General features: G+C 40.9%; 1 protein-coding gene across 16 annotated transcripts; it reads right to left on the reverse strand.

Annotated features, from left to right (window-relative positions):
* Positions 1 to 1,142: 1,142 nt before the first annotated feature.
* On the reverse strand, positions 1,143 to 12,006 carry LOC112274384 (uncharacterized). 16 transcript variants are annotated; one of them, XR_002967419.3, is made up of 25 exons: positions 11,562 to 12,006; positions 10,145 to 10,412; positions 9,422 to 9,676; positions 8,972 to 9,096; positions 8,619 to 8,663; positions 8,310 to 8,391; positions 8,050 to 8,118; positions 7,569 to 7,739; positions 7,192 to 7,242; positions 6,892 to 6,960; positions 6,311 to 6,541; positions 5,997 to 6,073; positions 5,576 to 5,860; positions 5,125 to 5,258; positions 4,822 to 4,925; positions 4,524 to 4,565; positions 4,296 to 4,352; positions 3,798 to 3,929; positions 3,405 to 3,456; positions 3,135 to 3,199; positions 2,849 to 2,905; positions 2,345 to 2,442; positions 2,144 to 2,195; positions 1,796 to 1,943; positions 1,143 to 1,672 (listed from the first exon to the last, which is right to left on the reverse strand). XR_002967419.3 is itself a non-coding variant. In XM_090245612.1 (24 exons), exons 2-24 carry the CDS (start codon positions 10,331 to 10,333, stop codon positions 1,860 to 1,862), a joined length of 2,526 nt encoding a protein of 841 aa, XP_090101738.1. In that variant the 5' UTR covers positions 10,334 to 10,412; positions 11,562 to 12,006; the 3' UTR covers positions 1,143 to 1,859. The 16 variants fall into 16 exon arrangements, 4 of the variants coding, with proteins under 4 accessions (XP_090101738.1, XP_024359608.1, XP_090101740.1 ...); XR_012216343.2 differs by having other exon boundaries at positions 3,405 to 3,452; positions 10,145 to 10,415; positions 11,562 to 11,847; XR_002967424.3 differs by having other exon boundaries at positions 1,143 to 1,664; positions 10,145 to 10,415; positions 11,562 to 11,847.
* Between the last annotated feature and the right edge of the window lie 1,291 nt (positions 12,007 to 13,297).

Raw genomic sequence — 13,297 nt, forward strand, 5'->3', positions numbered from 1 at the left:
ACAGGGTGGTAGCGGTGGATTTGGTGGTTGTTCGACATCTGTTTGGCGACAAGCAGGGGGCGCAGTAGAGAGCACGGAACAAGCAGAGGGTGGAGTTGGGCTGGATCAAGTATTCAGAGCATGGAGTGGAACAAGTGCTCTAAGCAAGCAGCTAATGTGTGAGGGACTAGCAAGAAGAACAAGATCATGACCCAGACACTGAGTAAGGGTAGGAATAGGTTTGAAGAGTCAAAGACTAGAGCAAAAAATTGTGATGGTATGTAGAAGAGAGTTGATAACGTGTTGAGAATGTTTAGAAAGACACAAGAGTAATAGTAAATCATACACACACACAAGAGTAGTAGTAAGTCATACAGACAAGAGGGTTTCTAAGGAGAGAGCTTCACACACACAAAAATCTCTTGATCTGGTTGTGTCTCATATACAAGAAGAGAAAAGAGAGGAGAGGATAAACAGTACTTCTCCACTAGACTCTAAATATTGTAGCTATGGTATTTACTATAGTCTACAGTAAATATTATGGAGAGTGCCAACTACATTTAATGATCTCAACAAATTTTAAGTCATTTCACTTTATATTAACTTTGTGAAAGCTTAGCAAAGTTGAAGTTGTTTTGTGCTAAATAAAAAGAGGACTACATTTTGATAAATTGTGTGAATTTTATAGCAAATCTATGGATGAAATTTTGTGTGTTGGTACAAGTTGTGCTAAATGTGAATTATGAATTTGAATCCAACTGAATAGTCAAATCTAAAATAATTGAGGTTCAATTGAGGTTAGTGTTTTAGAAATTGTGTTTTGAAGGTTAACAAGACCCTTGAGGTATTCACAATGGCCCACAAAAATGTTAGAAATGTTAGATTTGTTAGTTACAAGAACATAATTCTTAGACATGCACTCAACATCCAATATATGCTAAGTAGATTTAAGAAGAGAGCACAATAGAAGTAAGAATAGATCTAAGAGGTGGATTTGGTGGAGGTATGAATTATATTTTACTGATAATGGATTAATTCTCTTAAATTCAAATACAGACATTTAAACAGAGGCAATTAATTAAAAAAAAATAACCACTTAGACTTTGTGTGTTATTACCAAGTTGATTGCATGGCTTTTCTTTTGCTGTTTGCTGAGTCTTAAGTGTCAAACTGTACAAGCAAAAGTATCTTTATTGCTAATATAATAATTCACACAGCTGACTTTCCAAATAAAGCTCCATGATACAATGAATATTCAATCATGGTTGGGATGTTAGAAATGCAAGCCCATAGTGAACAAGTTCTCAATACATAGTATGATAACCTACACTCATAAAAGAAAATAAATAAGAAATAACAGCTCTATCACCTTGAGGGCCGAAGATTTCAGAGGTAATGAAGAGTAACCAGTCTTGTTTGAGAGGATTCTTGAATAGATGCAGATACAACAGGGCATTCCTCATCTTAGAACTTCCATCAAATCCTCGTATTGTTACGATAATCTAACCAGAGAGTGTTTGTCCCGTGGTTCAAAAGAGGTCAAAAGTACAAGACATGAGACACAGTACTATGTATGTTTTTCGGTAAGAAGCCTGTGGCCCTGTGTTTTGACGCGCCTTGACGAAGGAGCTCTTTTGATCATCTTTGAACCGACGGTCTGCTGCTTGAAATCTCCTATTTGCTGACTTTTATCCTAGATGTATTACCATTCTTTTGTCAGAGGAAATATCTGAGTACACTAGTTCTAAAAACAAGAAGACAGATGTTTCAAATTTGATCTAGTAATCTGAAATAAACTCCTAGCTCAGTAACCCACCTGGTAGGCACTATATACTTCGACGGCTTTAACTGGCATATCAAGCTGATGACCTCTAAAAAGGTCACCCACTCTCTCTGGCCGCGTCCTCTTTCCTTATCCTTTCTTCTTCCTCTTTGTTGTAGATAGCATTCAACTGGCGTTCAAGCTGGACAATACTCACAAACCGAAAATTAGGAGTTCCATGAGGATATTCGATAAAGTTTGACCGTGTACGACGCGATTTCTTCCTACAGAGAACGACTTGACGAGTGTCAAAAAAGTCGTCAGACTTGTTATTCACCAACTGGACATTCAAGAGGACATTAGGGACTACAGTTTGGTGTGGTTTGTGTTCAGTAACCTTACCGAAACATTTCGCAGCTTCACTGTTTGCAGTTCGTCAACAAGGTTAGCCATCCTGCCAAGCAAAATGCCATGTGAGAGGTCTTGAAAATATGCTTCAACTTTGACAGAAGAATTTACGTGACGCGTGTAGAGGGCCTGCCTAGCCTAGAAGTTACATGATCAAACGGCAAACAAATTCAAAGTTCGGAAGAGTTGTAATACCTGGCCTGCAGTTCAGATACTTGATGAAGAAGCTCACGCTCCTTGTCTGTTGACACCTCAAGTTGACAATTGTAGTATCCCTTATGGGATGCCTCAACCTGAAAATTAAGATGGAAACAATTCATCTTGAGATTGATCATAGAATGTATCAAAGAGAAAAGTTTGTTTCGAGCACTTCGGTTCTTTTTTGACATACCATCTCGTTACACAAGCGGATATTCGTTTCTGGTCCTCACGTAATAATTTAGAGATATTTATTGATTCTATTGTGAAGACAGCTTGCATCAACATTACACGGTAACGATCATGAGAGGATCCGATATGCACGGTGAGGCAACGAGGCAATGAGTTTGAGCTGACACATGGATGATCCACGCAACCAACCGGAGGTTGTACTGCGCATAGCATTCAAGAATGCTATGCACCTTTCTCCTCATATCACGAAATTAGATGAGACTCAGTGTAACGACCAATTCAAGAATTATGAGCAAACCAGTACCACACCTGGCTTGGGCGGTTTCGCGATCCGCACTGTGGACTTCTTGGTGAACCACACCCACTCTGCATGAAAACCACTGGAAGAGTTACGGAGAAGCTATACCTCAAGATTAAACCTTGCACAGACAGACTAGCTCTAGGAGACATCACAGAGAAACATATAAAGATACTATCTTCTTCATAGAATGGGTAATTTAAGACTCTATTTTAAGTTCATCCATGACATTGGATAGTCTAAGAGTTTAGTAGAAGCAATAAAATTTCTGAAACATATTCTATTGGATATGCTCACCGACGAATCAACAGAGTTTGCGCTTAAGCTTCGCAGGTAACGTGAAGCAGAATTTAAAGCTTGTACTGCATCCACGAAATGATCACGTTGGTAGTTAGACTTAAGTATTTCTTTATCATAGGTAGTTTTCAAATTTTATATGCGGGGGAGGCATGGATGAAGGTTTCCAGCATATCTTAATCCAAAACTCCACAATAAAATATATTGACAGAAGACACCAAAACTTCAACGCAGGTGTGCTACATTTGTATAGAACTTAGAGAAACTTACAGTTGGCAGCGTCAGTTGGACTGAGAGACTGAATGAGATTCAAGATACCTTCCTGCATGGAATACGAGGTAAGATCGGGAGCTTGAAACATCAACAGAAAATTCAAGACCTCAAACATTACATGTCATCGCCCATTACAAAGCACAGTAAATTAATTGACTATTCTTTTTCTTTCGTTGTTAAGAAACCGCAGTCTCTTTCTAGTATTACAGTACATCACTAACATCAATCCTTGATCCACATCTGCTCATTTGTAGAAAGTTGAATGACTTCCATCACTTTCATATTTGTTGGTTGCCTACCTCGCCAATGAATTACAACGATGATAGCTTCTAAATAAATTTGCTAGAGTGTATACTATGGATATTAGTGTTGAAGATACAATGCTTTTACCTGTTGTCTTTGACCATGTTGAAGAATTTGATGTAGCTGAGGCATAATTCCAGCGCAAAGTGATATTGCTCCACTAATATTTTGACTTGATGCTATCGACTGTTGGCTGGGAGATGCGGGATTTTGCAAACCCTTTACAAGATCAATAAACATCACACAATCGATCAACATCAATTAACATGGTATCAACTTACGAATTATTCTATAGAAGTTGGATGTATCAACAAAACAATGTGACATATTTCATAGCAGACATACTGTCACAAAATACCTAGATTGTTACTACAGCCCCGAGGTTGATAGACTACAAATAGGTCCGTAGCACCACGAAACCTCCAAATTATCTAGATTCGCAAAGATAACCACGATGAAAAAGCAGATCACTCGCTAGAATTGGCAAGGTTCTACTTTTTAAATCCTTTCACCGAAACGGCAAGACGAGTATGAGCTGAATGACGAAATGGAAGTGAACTCAAGGAGAAGAGATTTCAAACATACAAGGACTTTTCGATCGTTGGACCACTCGCTAGCACTGGCGGACTTGTGAAGTGGTGTCTGCACATTGAGCAACCATGACTATCTTGGTGTATCTGATCATACTAGACACTCGAATCATTACACAACTCCAGATATGCATGAATGACAATCAAAAACATCATGACAGTAAAGCTAAAGACTGAAGAGAGATTTTGGTGAGCAGAATATAGAGTATTTAAAGGTGCTTACTGGGACGTTCGAATATTTTCTTGAGCTCACATGCGGCGAATCCTACAAAGGATATCAACGAAAATACTGTCAATCACTATTCCTATGATCAGGGTAATTAAGTGTAACGTACATGAAACAGCCAGGTGAGTTCTGAAGGAAGTAATTGCTTAGCAAATACTTTGCAATACTTAATCCTATTTACAGTAACGTAATCCATATATTCTATTAATATTGTGTTGACAATTGTGCATTACATCACCATCCTTATGCCAGATTTTGCGTTGATTAGTAGCAGCGATGCCCTTGATTATATTACCTCCAAGTTCATGTCATCTGAAGTGACTGAGAAGCGTCCTTTCTGGAGCACCGAACCCTTTTGGCCAAGATATTTGGTTTTTTCCTCCAACGTCTCCTTGCTCCCTGTTAATTTAAAACGGAGTCGAGTCATCAAACTGCCGTATACCATGCATCAAACTAGGCAGCGTGCACATGGCATGATGACCAAAACTACTTACGAATAGTGTTTCGTGATAAAAACTAGTTAAATTCTTGAAAATAACCGACGTGTTCATCTATCATTTGAAAAGCACAGAAGAAGTTGGTCTGAAAACTCCTTGACCTCCGTTGATTAGCCGATAATCGGCAATAGAACGATCAACAGGAGAGGGTAAGGGCCCGCTATAAGAACGTTCCCGTGGCCCGTATCGAATGAGTTCCTCACCATTTCGTCCATTTTGGCGAATATCTCTGTCTCTGTGGGGAAAACAATATTGAGAAGCAGAATCACAAAGAACCGAATAAACATCCAATTACTAACACAACCAACAAATAAAACAAAGTAGGGAACTAATCCACCTAGAAACGAAAATAAAAGAAACTTAACAGGAAGAGAGAACCGGTCAGATAATTACAAAAGAAAATTTACAAGCAACAAGTGTATCATTACGGAATAGTCCATCAATGAGCTCAAGTACAGTAACATACAAATCATTTTTTAATAAAATAAAGTTTAATTGGCGTTCATGAGATCAGCAAAGTCTACGAGGAAAATGAAAAGAACGAAACCATACCTGTCCTGTTCTCGTGAATCCATGGTGAGACCACGAATTGATGAAAGAACACGCTCAGATCCAAAACTTCCTACACGACGAAACGCATCTCGATCACCTCGCTCATCCGAACGCCTTTGTTCTCTATCCTCTTTTCTCTCTCTATCATCAGCTTTGCGAAATTCTCTGCTGTCCCTCTCTCGTCGGGATGGCTCTTTGTCCTCCGCTGATCGTCGGCTCTCCCTTGGCGAACCATGCGAAACTGGACTTTCGGGATTATTGTCCTCCCATACTTCAAAACGGCCTCTACACGCGCGTCAAGAAGAGTCATAAATCATTGTCAGCTGCAAGGAAGAGATCTGTTCTTCCGAATAATGAAAAAGACTTCCATTCGAAACACTGAAGTCAAGGTCATCAACTTGGTTGCGCTAGCCGACAATACCTCATCCCATTTGTAGGCTTGGTTTGGACAGGATTTGGAAGAGGCCCTGATCGCACTCTTGTCACTCGCTCTCCTGCCTGTGGAAACTGTAATATGTGAATCTCCATAATCATTTCAGGAATTTTCTGGCTATGATGTCTAAATGTAGTATTCACAAATCCACACAATGGACAATTCATGGTGGTGATGTGAGAAAAAGAAACTGGCAAGAAAAAGAATGAATTGACATGTCTGATTAATACGTCCAATTTTCCGACGAGTACCTCCGACTAATCCCCAACTTGAATTTGCTCTAGGGTTCATTGAGCACTTACATCACTTGTAGTTTCAGCAATTATGGAATGTATCGTAACTGGTTGCTGGAATCTATCGATCGACGGCTGTCGACTAAGGGAAGGTGGAGGTGATGGAGTTAGACAGTGTGAGGGTACATCTCCATCCGTCTCCATAAAGGGGAGAACTTGGAGTTTTGTCACCTCCTGTTCTTCCACGACTATCACGTCTTTTCCAACAACCATAGATAGATCCTCATCACCGTCTTGTATCTGGGAACACGTCATTAAACATTTGTTGATAAAGGCTTAATAAGTCAGCTGCAGAAAACCTGACTTGTCAACATCAGAAATTTCACGATGGCTTAGACAGCCATGAAATAAGTAGTCATGCAACTGAGGAAAAGCAATCCAATTTTATCTATGCAAATAATGGAATATTAGTTTATGAGAGATTAATCGGAGACTGCTAAAACCACTTTTCTCCAGGCTTCCATTCTGAGCTTGTCAGCCTGGATCTTTGTTCTTTGCTGTTAGTCAAAAAGGTGTGTCTGCGTACCCAAGCCTGTCAAGCAGTCCGCTCCATGCATCGTCAATACCATGACTAGAACGAAGAGACGTACCAGGGCAGCCTCTGCCTTTAAATCGTCAAGGTCGAAATTCCAGCCGCTTACTCCCCTCTTGTATTCATTCTGTTACAAACAAAGGACGCTACATAACATCAGCATTATCAATGTAATACTTCTTTCGTCATCTTACTTACTTTAATGAAGTCGAAGCGAAGAAAGAAGAAAAGGACAGGCATGCACAGACCTGCATAGACATAGTTGTTTACAAAAACAAGACTTGTAGAGATACATCCAGTCTGAAGACATAGGCACGAACAGGCAAGTCTAGATCTGAATTGTTACGACGCACTGCACCTGGGATTGCACTTCCTGCTCATTTTGAGCAAGTCGGTTGGCATCGTTGACCTACTCAAATCAAAGAAAAAATTACGCAAATAATCAGTAACATGAACAAGAATGTACTATAATTGAACCACTTGTATTTAAAATCCTGTAGCTAATCGACCACAGCACAAAGTAATTATCTAAAGTAGACATCAAACATCGACCACTATCGATGCACTGTAGATGACAAACGTGTTTTACTGTCCTCTTGTAATTGAACAGTGCAAACAAGTGAAGCCAATCTACCATAAATATCAGTGCACAAGGCATTCTTAAACTATGCAGCTTCATGACTGAAAAGAACCACAAGAGACGATGAAGCATACTCCTGGTTTGAAGGAAAGTACCTTCAGCTTCTTTACACGTTCCCCTAAAGGCGGAAGTCCATATAAAACATTGCGTGCTATATAATCACCTGAACGAGCCTGTTTGAAGAAGGAATGTCTTAGCAGCTTATCAGCACTCGGGCGCTTGGCTGGATCTTTCACTAGACACATTGCAATCATCTCCTTGAAAGACTGCACAAAAGTGGGCAAAAATGATTGTTGTGGATCACGAGCTCAACAAAGTTGACAATGTGGTTACTAATAAACTTATTCAAACAACACTAAAACATACGCTGCTTCTTGTCGCTATATGTCGAAAGAGATTTTGTTTCAATTGTTCAGAGTGACTGACGGGAGACACGACGTTGATGGTTTACTGTTGTTTCACGCTTCAATAGCTAGAATCGCTGAAATTATGGGAGAGTATACACACCCCTCACACAGAACACGGCCTACTCAGCAGAAATCGCCACAAAACTTGGCTACTGAGAAGCTTCCAAACCTTTGAGAATTTTTTGTCGCGCTCATGGTCTAGTCCAGGCGGAGCATTTTGTAGCGTCATTAACAACACCTGTTGCACTCTTTCGTCGTCAGTCGCTGGTTTGATCTAAAAATACGGAAACTCAGAGCGACCACTTGTAAACCACGGCGTAAGTAGATTATTCAAAAGATTTGGCCAAAACCTAACACAAAAGAATAGAGCTGTTGAATATTGCAGTCCCAGTTACTACGGGCTACTTATCATGAAACTAAACATCTCACCTTAATTGGAGGATATTTTGAGAATGGAGCATGACCATGTGCAAGCTCCAGTGCAGTAATCCCAAACGACCATATGTCAGCCCTGCAATGAACGGAGCTTTAATGATTATAAAAACCCTCTTTTCGAATCCAAGACAACAAGTAGCTAACGGCTCCTGCGATCTCAAAAAGAACCATTTTTTTTTTTTTTTTTCTTCTGGGCCGTAAAGAACATGTTGCTGATGATGTTCATTGACTCCTGCACGGGTGTTAGAACACCAATAAGAACATTTATCTTCATAGATACCACGATAACAGAATATATCTCACTTGAAGTCATAGCCGTGAAGCTGCTCCATGACTTCTGGTGCCATCCTGTACAACCAACATTGACAATGTAAATGTCACATCACGAGACTTCACAGTGGTAAACTTTTTCGATTTCATAGCTTAATTATATCAATGAAATGTTTTTGACCATGGACTAAAACTGAGCCGCATTGTTGGTTTCCTTCAATGCACACGCCAGGTCAATTTAGCATTCCATGGTGTGGCAGCATCAACCTTTTAAAAACCTTAATTGATTAGGTACAATTCAAATGAAAATTTATTCACGTGATCGATGTATTGTAATTTGAGACTGGCACCCTCTTATTTCCTGATAACATGGTGCAGGCTTTTACCAGCAAGGTGTTCCAACAAAAGTGTTTCTGGTTCGCTGTCTGTCACCAGTGTCAAACAAGCATGCGGAAACGCCAAAGTCGCCAAGCTTAACAGCTCCAGCTGCATCGACTAAAATGTTGCCAGCCTGCACAGCACTGAGAAACTCACTAAGAAACTCATCAAGAAACAATTAAAAAGCTCACGTAGGTCTAATATAAGCCCCCTCAAAATCTTAACATTTTAAAAACTACGAATGACTAGCCATCATCTTCCCAATGGTGGGATAAGTGTAATACTACAATTTGATATCTATACACTGATAGCTAAAGGCATAAATAAAGACTCGAAAAACTCCAATGGTCAAACCAAGGATAAAAATTGTTCATACACAAATTCTTGCATGGAACACAAGAAATTTTCCAACACCTTGAGAACGTTAAAATAGCAATACAGTGCGTGTACTAGAGTACCTTCACATCCCGATGGATATGGCCATGACGATGGAGATACTCTAATGCTTTCAGGGTTTCTTTCAACACCGTTGCAATAACAGGCTCATCAAATCCATCCGGAAAAGCTGATTTCATGATATGTAGAAAAGACCCTCCTGCCATGAAGGGCATCACTACCCAAAGACTTTGTTCTACCACAAAGCTGCAATACGCCTTTACAACATTTGGGTGATCGATAAGGCTCATTGTCTGAGCCTCTCGACGTATATCATCCTGCAATGCGCAGCCCTTCTCATCAGCATAATACGAGGATCATTACAGAGAAAAATAATGTAACACAGAAATTGGTTAGGTACAATCAGTTTCAAAGTTGTCCTCAGGGAAGAGCATGAGGACCAGCAGCTGACGACGTTCAACCCAGTAACTATAGTTCGCGTTTATTAGGTGAATCAGTTTAACTTTCATGAATACAAAAGTAACTTCAGGTCAATTACTCTGGGGTGATGCGGGTTGTATCGGAACACAAAAAGCTTTTAAAGGAGGTGACAACTCTCAAGCAACTAGTTGTGCCCCAATGAACAGCTCCATCATCAAGAATAACAAAGTAGAAACGTGACCTGAACTTCCCTGTAACTGTCAAAAACCCTCGCTTGTATGAAAATGAATAGATTTTACAAACGAATCAAGAAATCTTCTTCAGCGGCAGATAGATTGAACAAACAAAACATCAGAATACATTACCAAGTTGGTGTTGCATTTTTCGAGGTCCAAGCTCTTGATGGCCACGGTTTCATTGTAAGGAATACAATGTGCCCGATACACTGTCGCAGTTACACCTTGTCCTACCTCCTCAAACAGCTTGTAATCTGATGCTCCGTAAGGATATTTTCGCTTTTCCATTTGCCCCTCTGAAGCTACTCCTCCCCCCATTGACTCTTGTGCTAAAATTATGTATGCTATCTCGCTTAGCTTTTCCTGTATCCGCTCTCAATTAAGTTGGATCTCAATACTGCTGCGGATACAAAAGATACCGGTCAGAGCGATTTTTCATAGGCATAGATACTGATCTCCAATTACTGCAATCCTGGTCCGAACTAGCAAAAACTCCTCAGTAAGTCTAACGTAACATGACAAGACATAATAGCTCTTCGTGATGTTTTTTTTCATGCTACCACAACGTTGTGTTGAAATCAGCATCACAACCAAATGATCACCCAGAAATGGCTCTCTCCGCAACCAAATGGTCACTTCTAAAACTTATAAAGCCGACTTGTTAAAACCTAACGTTCTTAAGCATTTCCTCCGCATAGGCTTAACCCTACAAAGTCATATTCAAGAATTCGCACAACAAGCAGCTGCGGCTTGAAGATATCTGTATTATACAAAATATCTGTGAATCCTACAGAATCTCGATGTCCATGTAGATTCGGAAGCACCTTCATCATGCCTGCATACATGAACTCCCACTCAGTACTAGCAAACACTCTGCTACATCAATAATATAACACGTACTAATCTGATGACTCCCGTTGACAGTACCGTCAATCCAGAAACGGTTAATGGTTGGACTTGACAAGACTTCAGACACAGAATCGCACTGCGTGTCTGAATCAAACACGGCACTAATTGTTCCAGAAGCTGACAGCATAACCGATACATTGAGCTTTTTGCGTGTTTGCCATCATGTGTCTCGCGCTACTCAAGGGAGACACCTATAGTTAAGACAATCTAGAATTGGCAGAAGGCTGTGCTCATTGAGCACCACTAAAGCCAAGAGTCAACAGCTCATAAATGCTCGTCTAACGCTACCTCCTTCCTAGGCATTGATCGCACCAAATTTGAAAGTATCTCAAGGTCAAAAAGTTATATGGATATTACTAATCACTTCCCACGGTCGAGCTGTGCTCCAGACCAGTGTCGGGGTATGAAATTTTCCACGTTTTCAATACCAGCATCGCATCAGCAAAACCACTTCAACCAGTTCACTTGAAAACATTCTGTATCTTGGACAGCTACTAAAAACCAACCTAAGAAACTAAAAGAGCGAACTCTTCCCCCAATTCACTACCACAACAGTTTGCCTCACACGCCGTTAACCTCGGCCACATTACAAATTAGCAGCACCTACGTGGTTAAACTTGAAAGATCCATTCCTAACCTCGCACAAATCCTCGAAACCTCTCCATCGGCGCCTGGACACAACCTCCGCCCACCAGACATCCATTCCTAGCATAAACATTCGCTGTTCGTCAACGCAAGCCTCAAACTCCAACCCCCAGCGTCCTCCCCCTCACCCTCTACTTCCCTCAAGACCTCTTCGATTTCACCGCGGCCGGTCTCGAATAATTTCCAGCTGCCAAAACGATAACGCAGTGCAGCATCGTAATCAATACCACACCGGAGCTCACAGCAGCCAGCAGACAGTCGAAGGCACAGATTCTTCTTCTCCGGAGCTTCAAGTTCCTTCCCTCCTCTCGGTGGACATTATAACCGAGGCCATCGCCCTCCGTAACACGTCGCATTCACACCTCCCTACGTAAAGAAGCACAAACTTTACCGCGCGGTAAACACAGCATCACCTGCTGCTGGCCTCCGTCACCAGAGAGAGAAGAGGCATTGTTCCTTGATCCAGTTCTCAGACGGAATCTCTTGCTCTACGGTAGTATTTTGGCTGTATCAGCGGAAGTGATTTCAAGGTGCTTTTCCCTCCCCCGTAATCCCTCCTCCTTTGTCCGGACTTCGTCGTTGGAGGGCGTACCAACCACGGTGGAAGTGGGGTTTGCGTCGCCAAATTTGGCTGCCCACAGGCCCCATGCATGAGCGGCTCCCTCTCAAAAGCCCTGATCAACTGCAATGGCCCTTGATGGCAACCACAAACTCCACCACCGCGGCACCAGCACCAGCACCAGCCTCGCATTTCAACTCACATCCTCCTCCTCTGCCCGTATGCCGCCATCGCTGCCTCTTCTTCTTCGTCTTCGTCTTCCTCATTTGCATGGCAGCCCACGACAACGGAAAACCTCCCCTTCCCGTCATTCTTCACTGGGCCTCCCCGCCCGGCCCGGTCCGGCTCGGCCTCAGTACTCTCTCTTTCTATGAATATATTTATATGCATATCTACGTGTGTATGAATACTCACACACATACTCTCACGCATATATATATATATATATGTATATATGTGTGTCTGCGGAAAGAAGAACTCATAGTGGAAAAGGTAGTGAAAGTAAATGTAGAGAGGTTGCAATCATGAGGAGAATCATTATTTAACTATAGCTAGCTAGGCTTTAATACTTGGTGGCATATGTGTTAAAACCCCTACAATAATGACCAAATCCAAATCTATTAGTGGAAGGATGGATAATCTGGTTGTGGAAACAGAGGTTAGCTTTTAGACAAAGCCAAATGGTTTAGTTGTGTGTGTGTGTGTGTTTATGCTAGTGATCAGAATGATTCAGTTGGGATGCTTTTGTGATGTTGCGGGCTGAGCCAACTTGCAATATTCCACATTGGGTATTCAAACAATTTGGAGCAAACCAGGGTCGTGGAATCAGACACAAACCCAGGTCATGTTTGTGGATAATGCACATGTCTGTGCCACTTTATTGCATGGTACTTTTTTATTTTTTGAAAATACAATGTATAGTCAAGGGTGCTACAAGTTTTTGAAAGCAACTTCTTAAAACACGTGTTTTCAAAAACTACCCAAGTCCATTTTTCATGTTTACTGTTATAAATGCCAACCAATTTTTCATTTTTATTTTTTTTAACATTAACTGAAACTGAAGTGAAGATCTAGGGCTTATTGTGGTTGTGAATGATGAAACGAAATAAGCAAAAGATAGGAAATGGGATTCATCACAGAAGTAAGTCTAGAGATGTTATAAGATTCTA

This window comes from Physcomitrium patens, chromosome 21, assembly GCF_059467195.1.
Source record: "Physcomitrium patens ecotype Gransden chromosome 21, ASM5946719v1, whole genome shotgun sequence".
In the NCBI taxonomy this organism is placed as follows: domain Eukaryota; kingdom Viridiplantae; phylum Streptophyta; class Bryopsida; order Funariales; family Funariaceae; genus Physcomitrium; species Physcomitrium patens.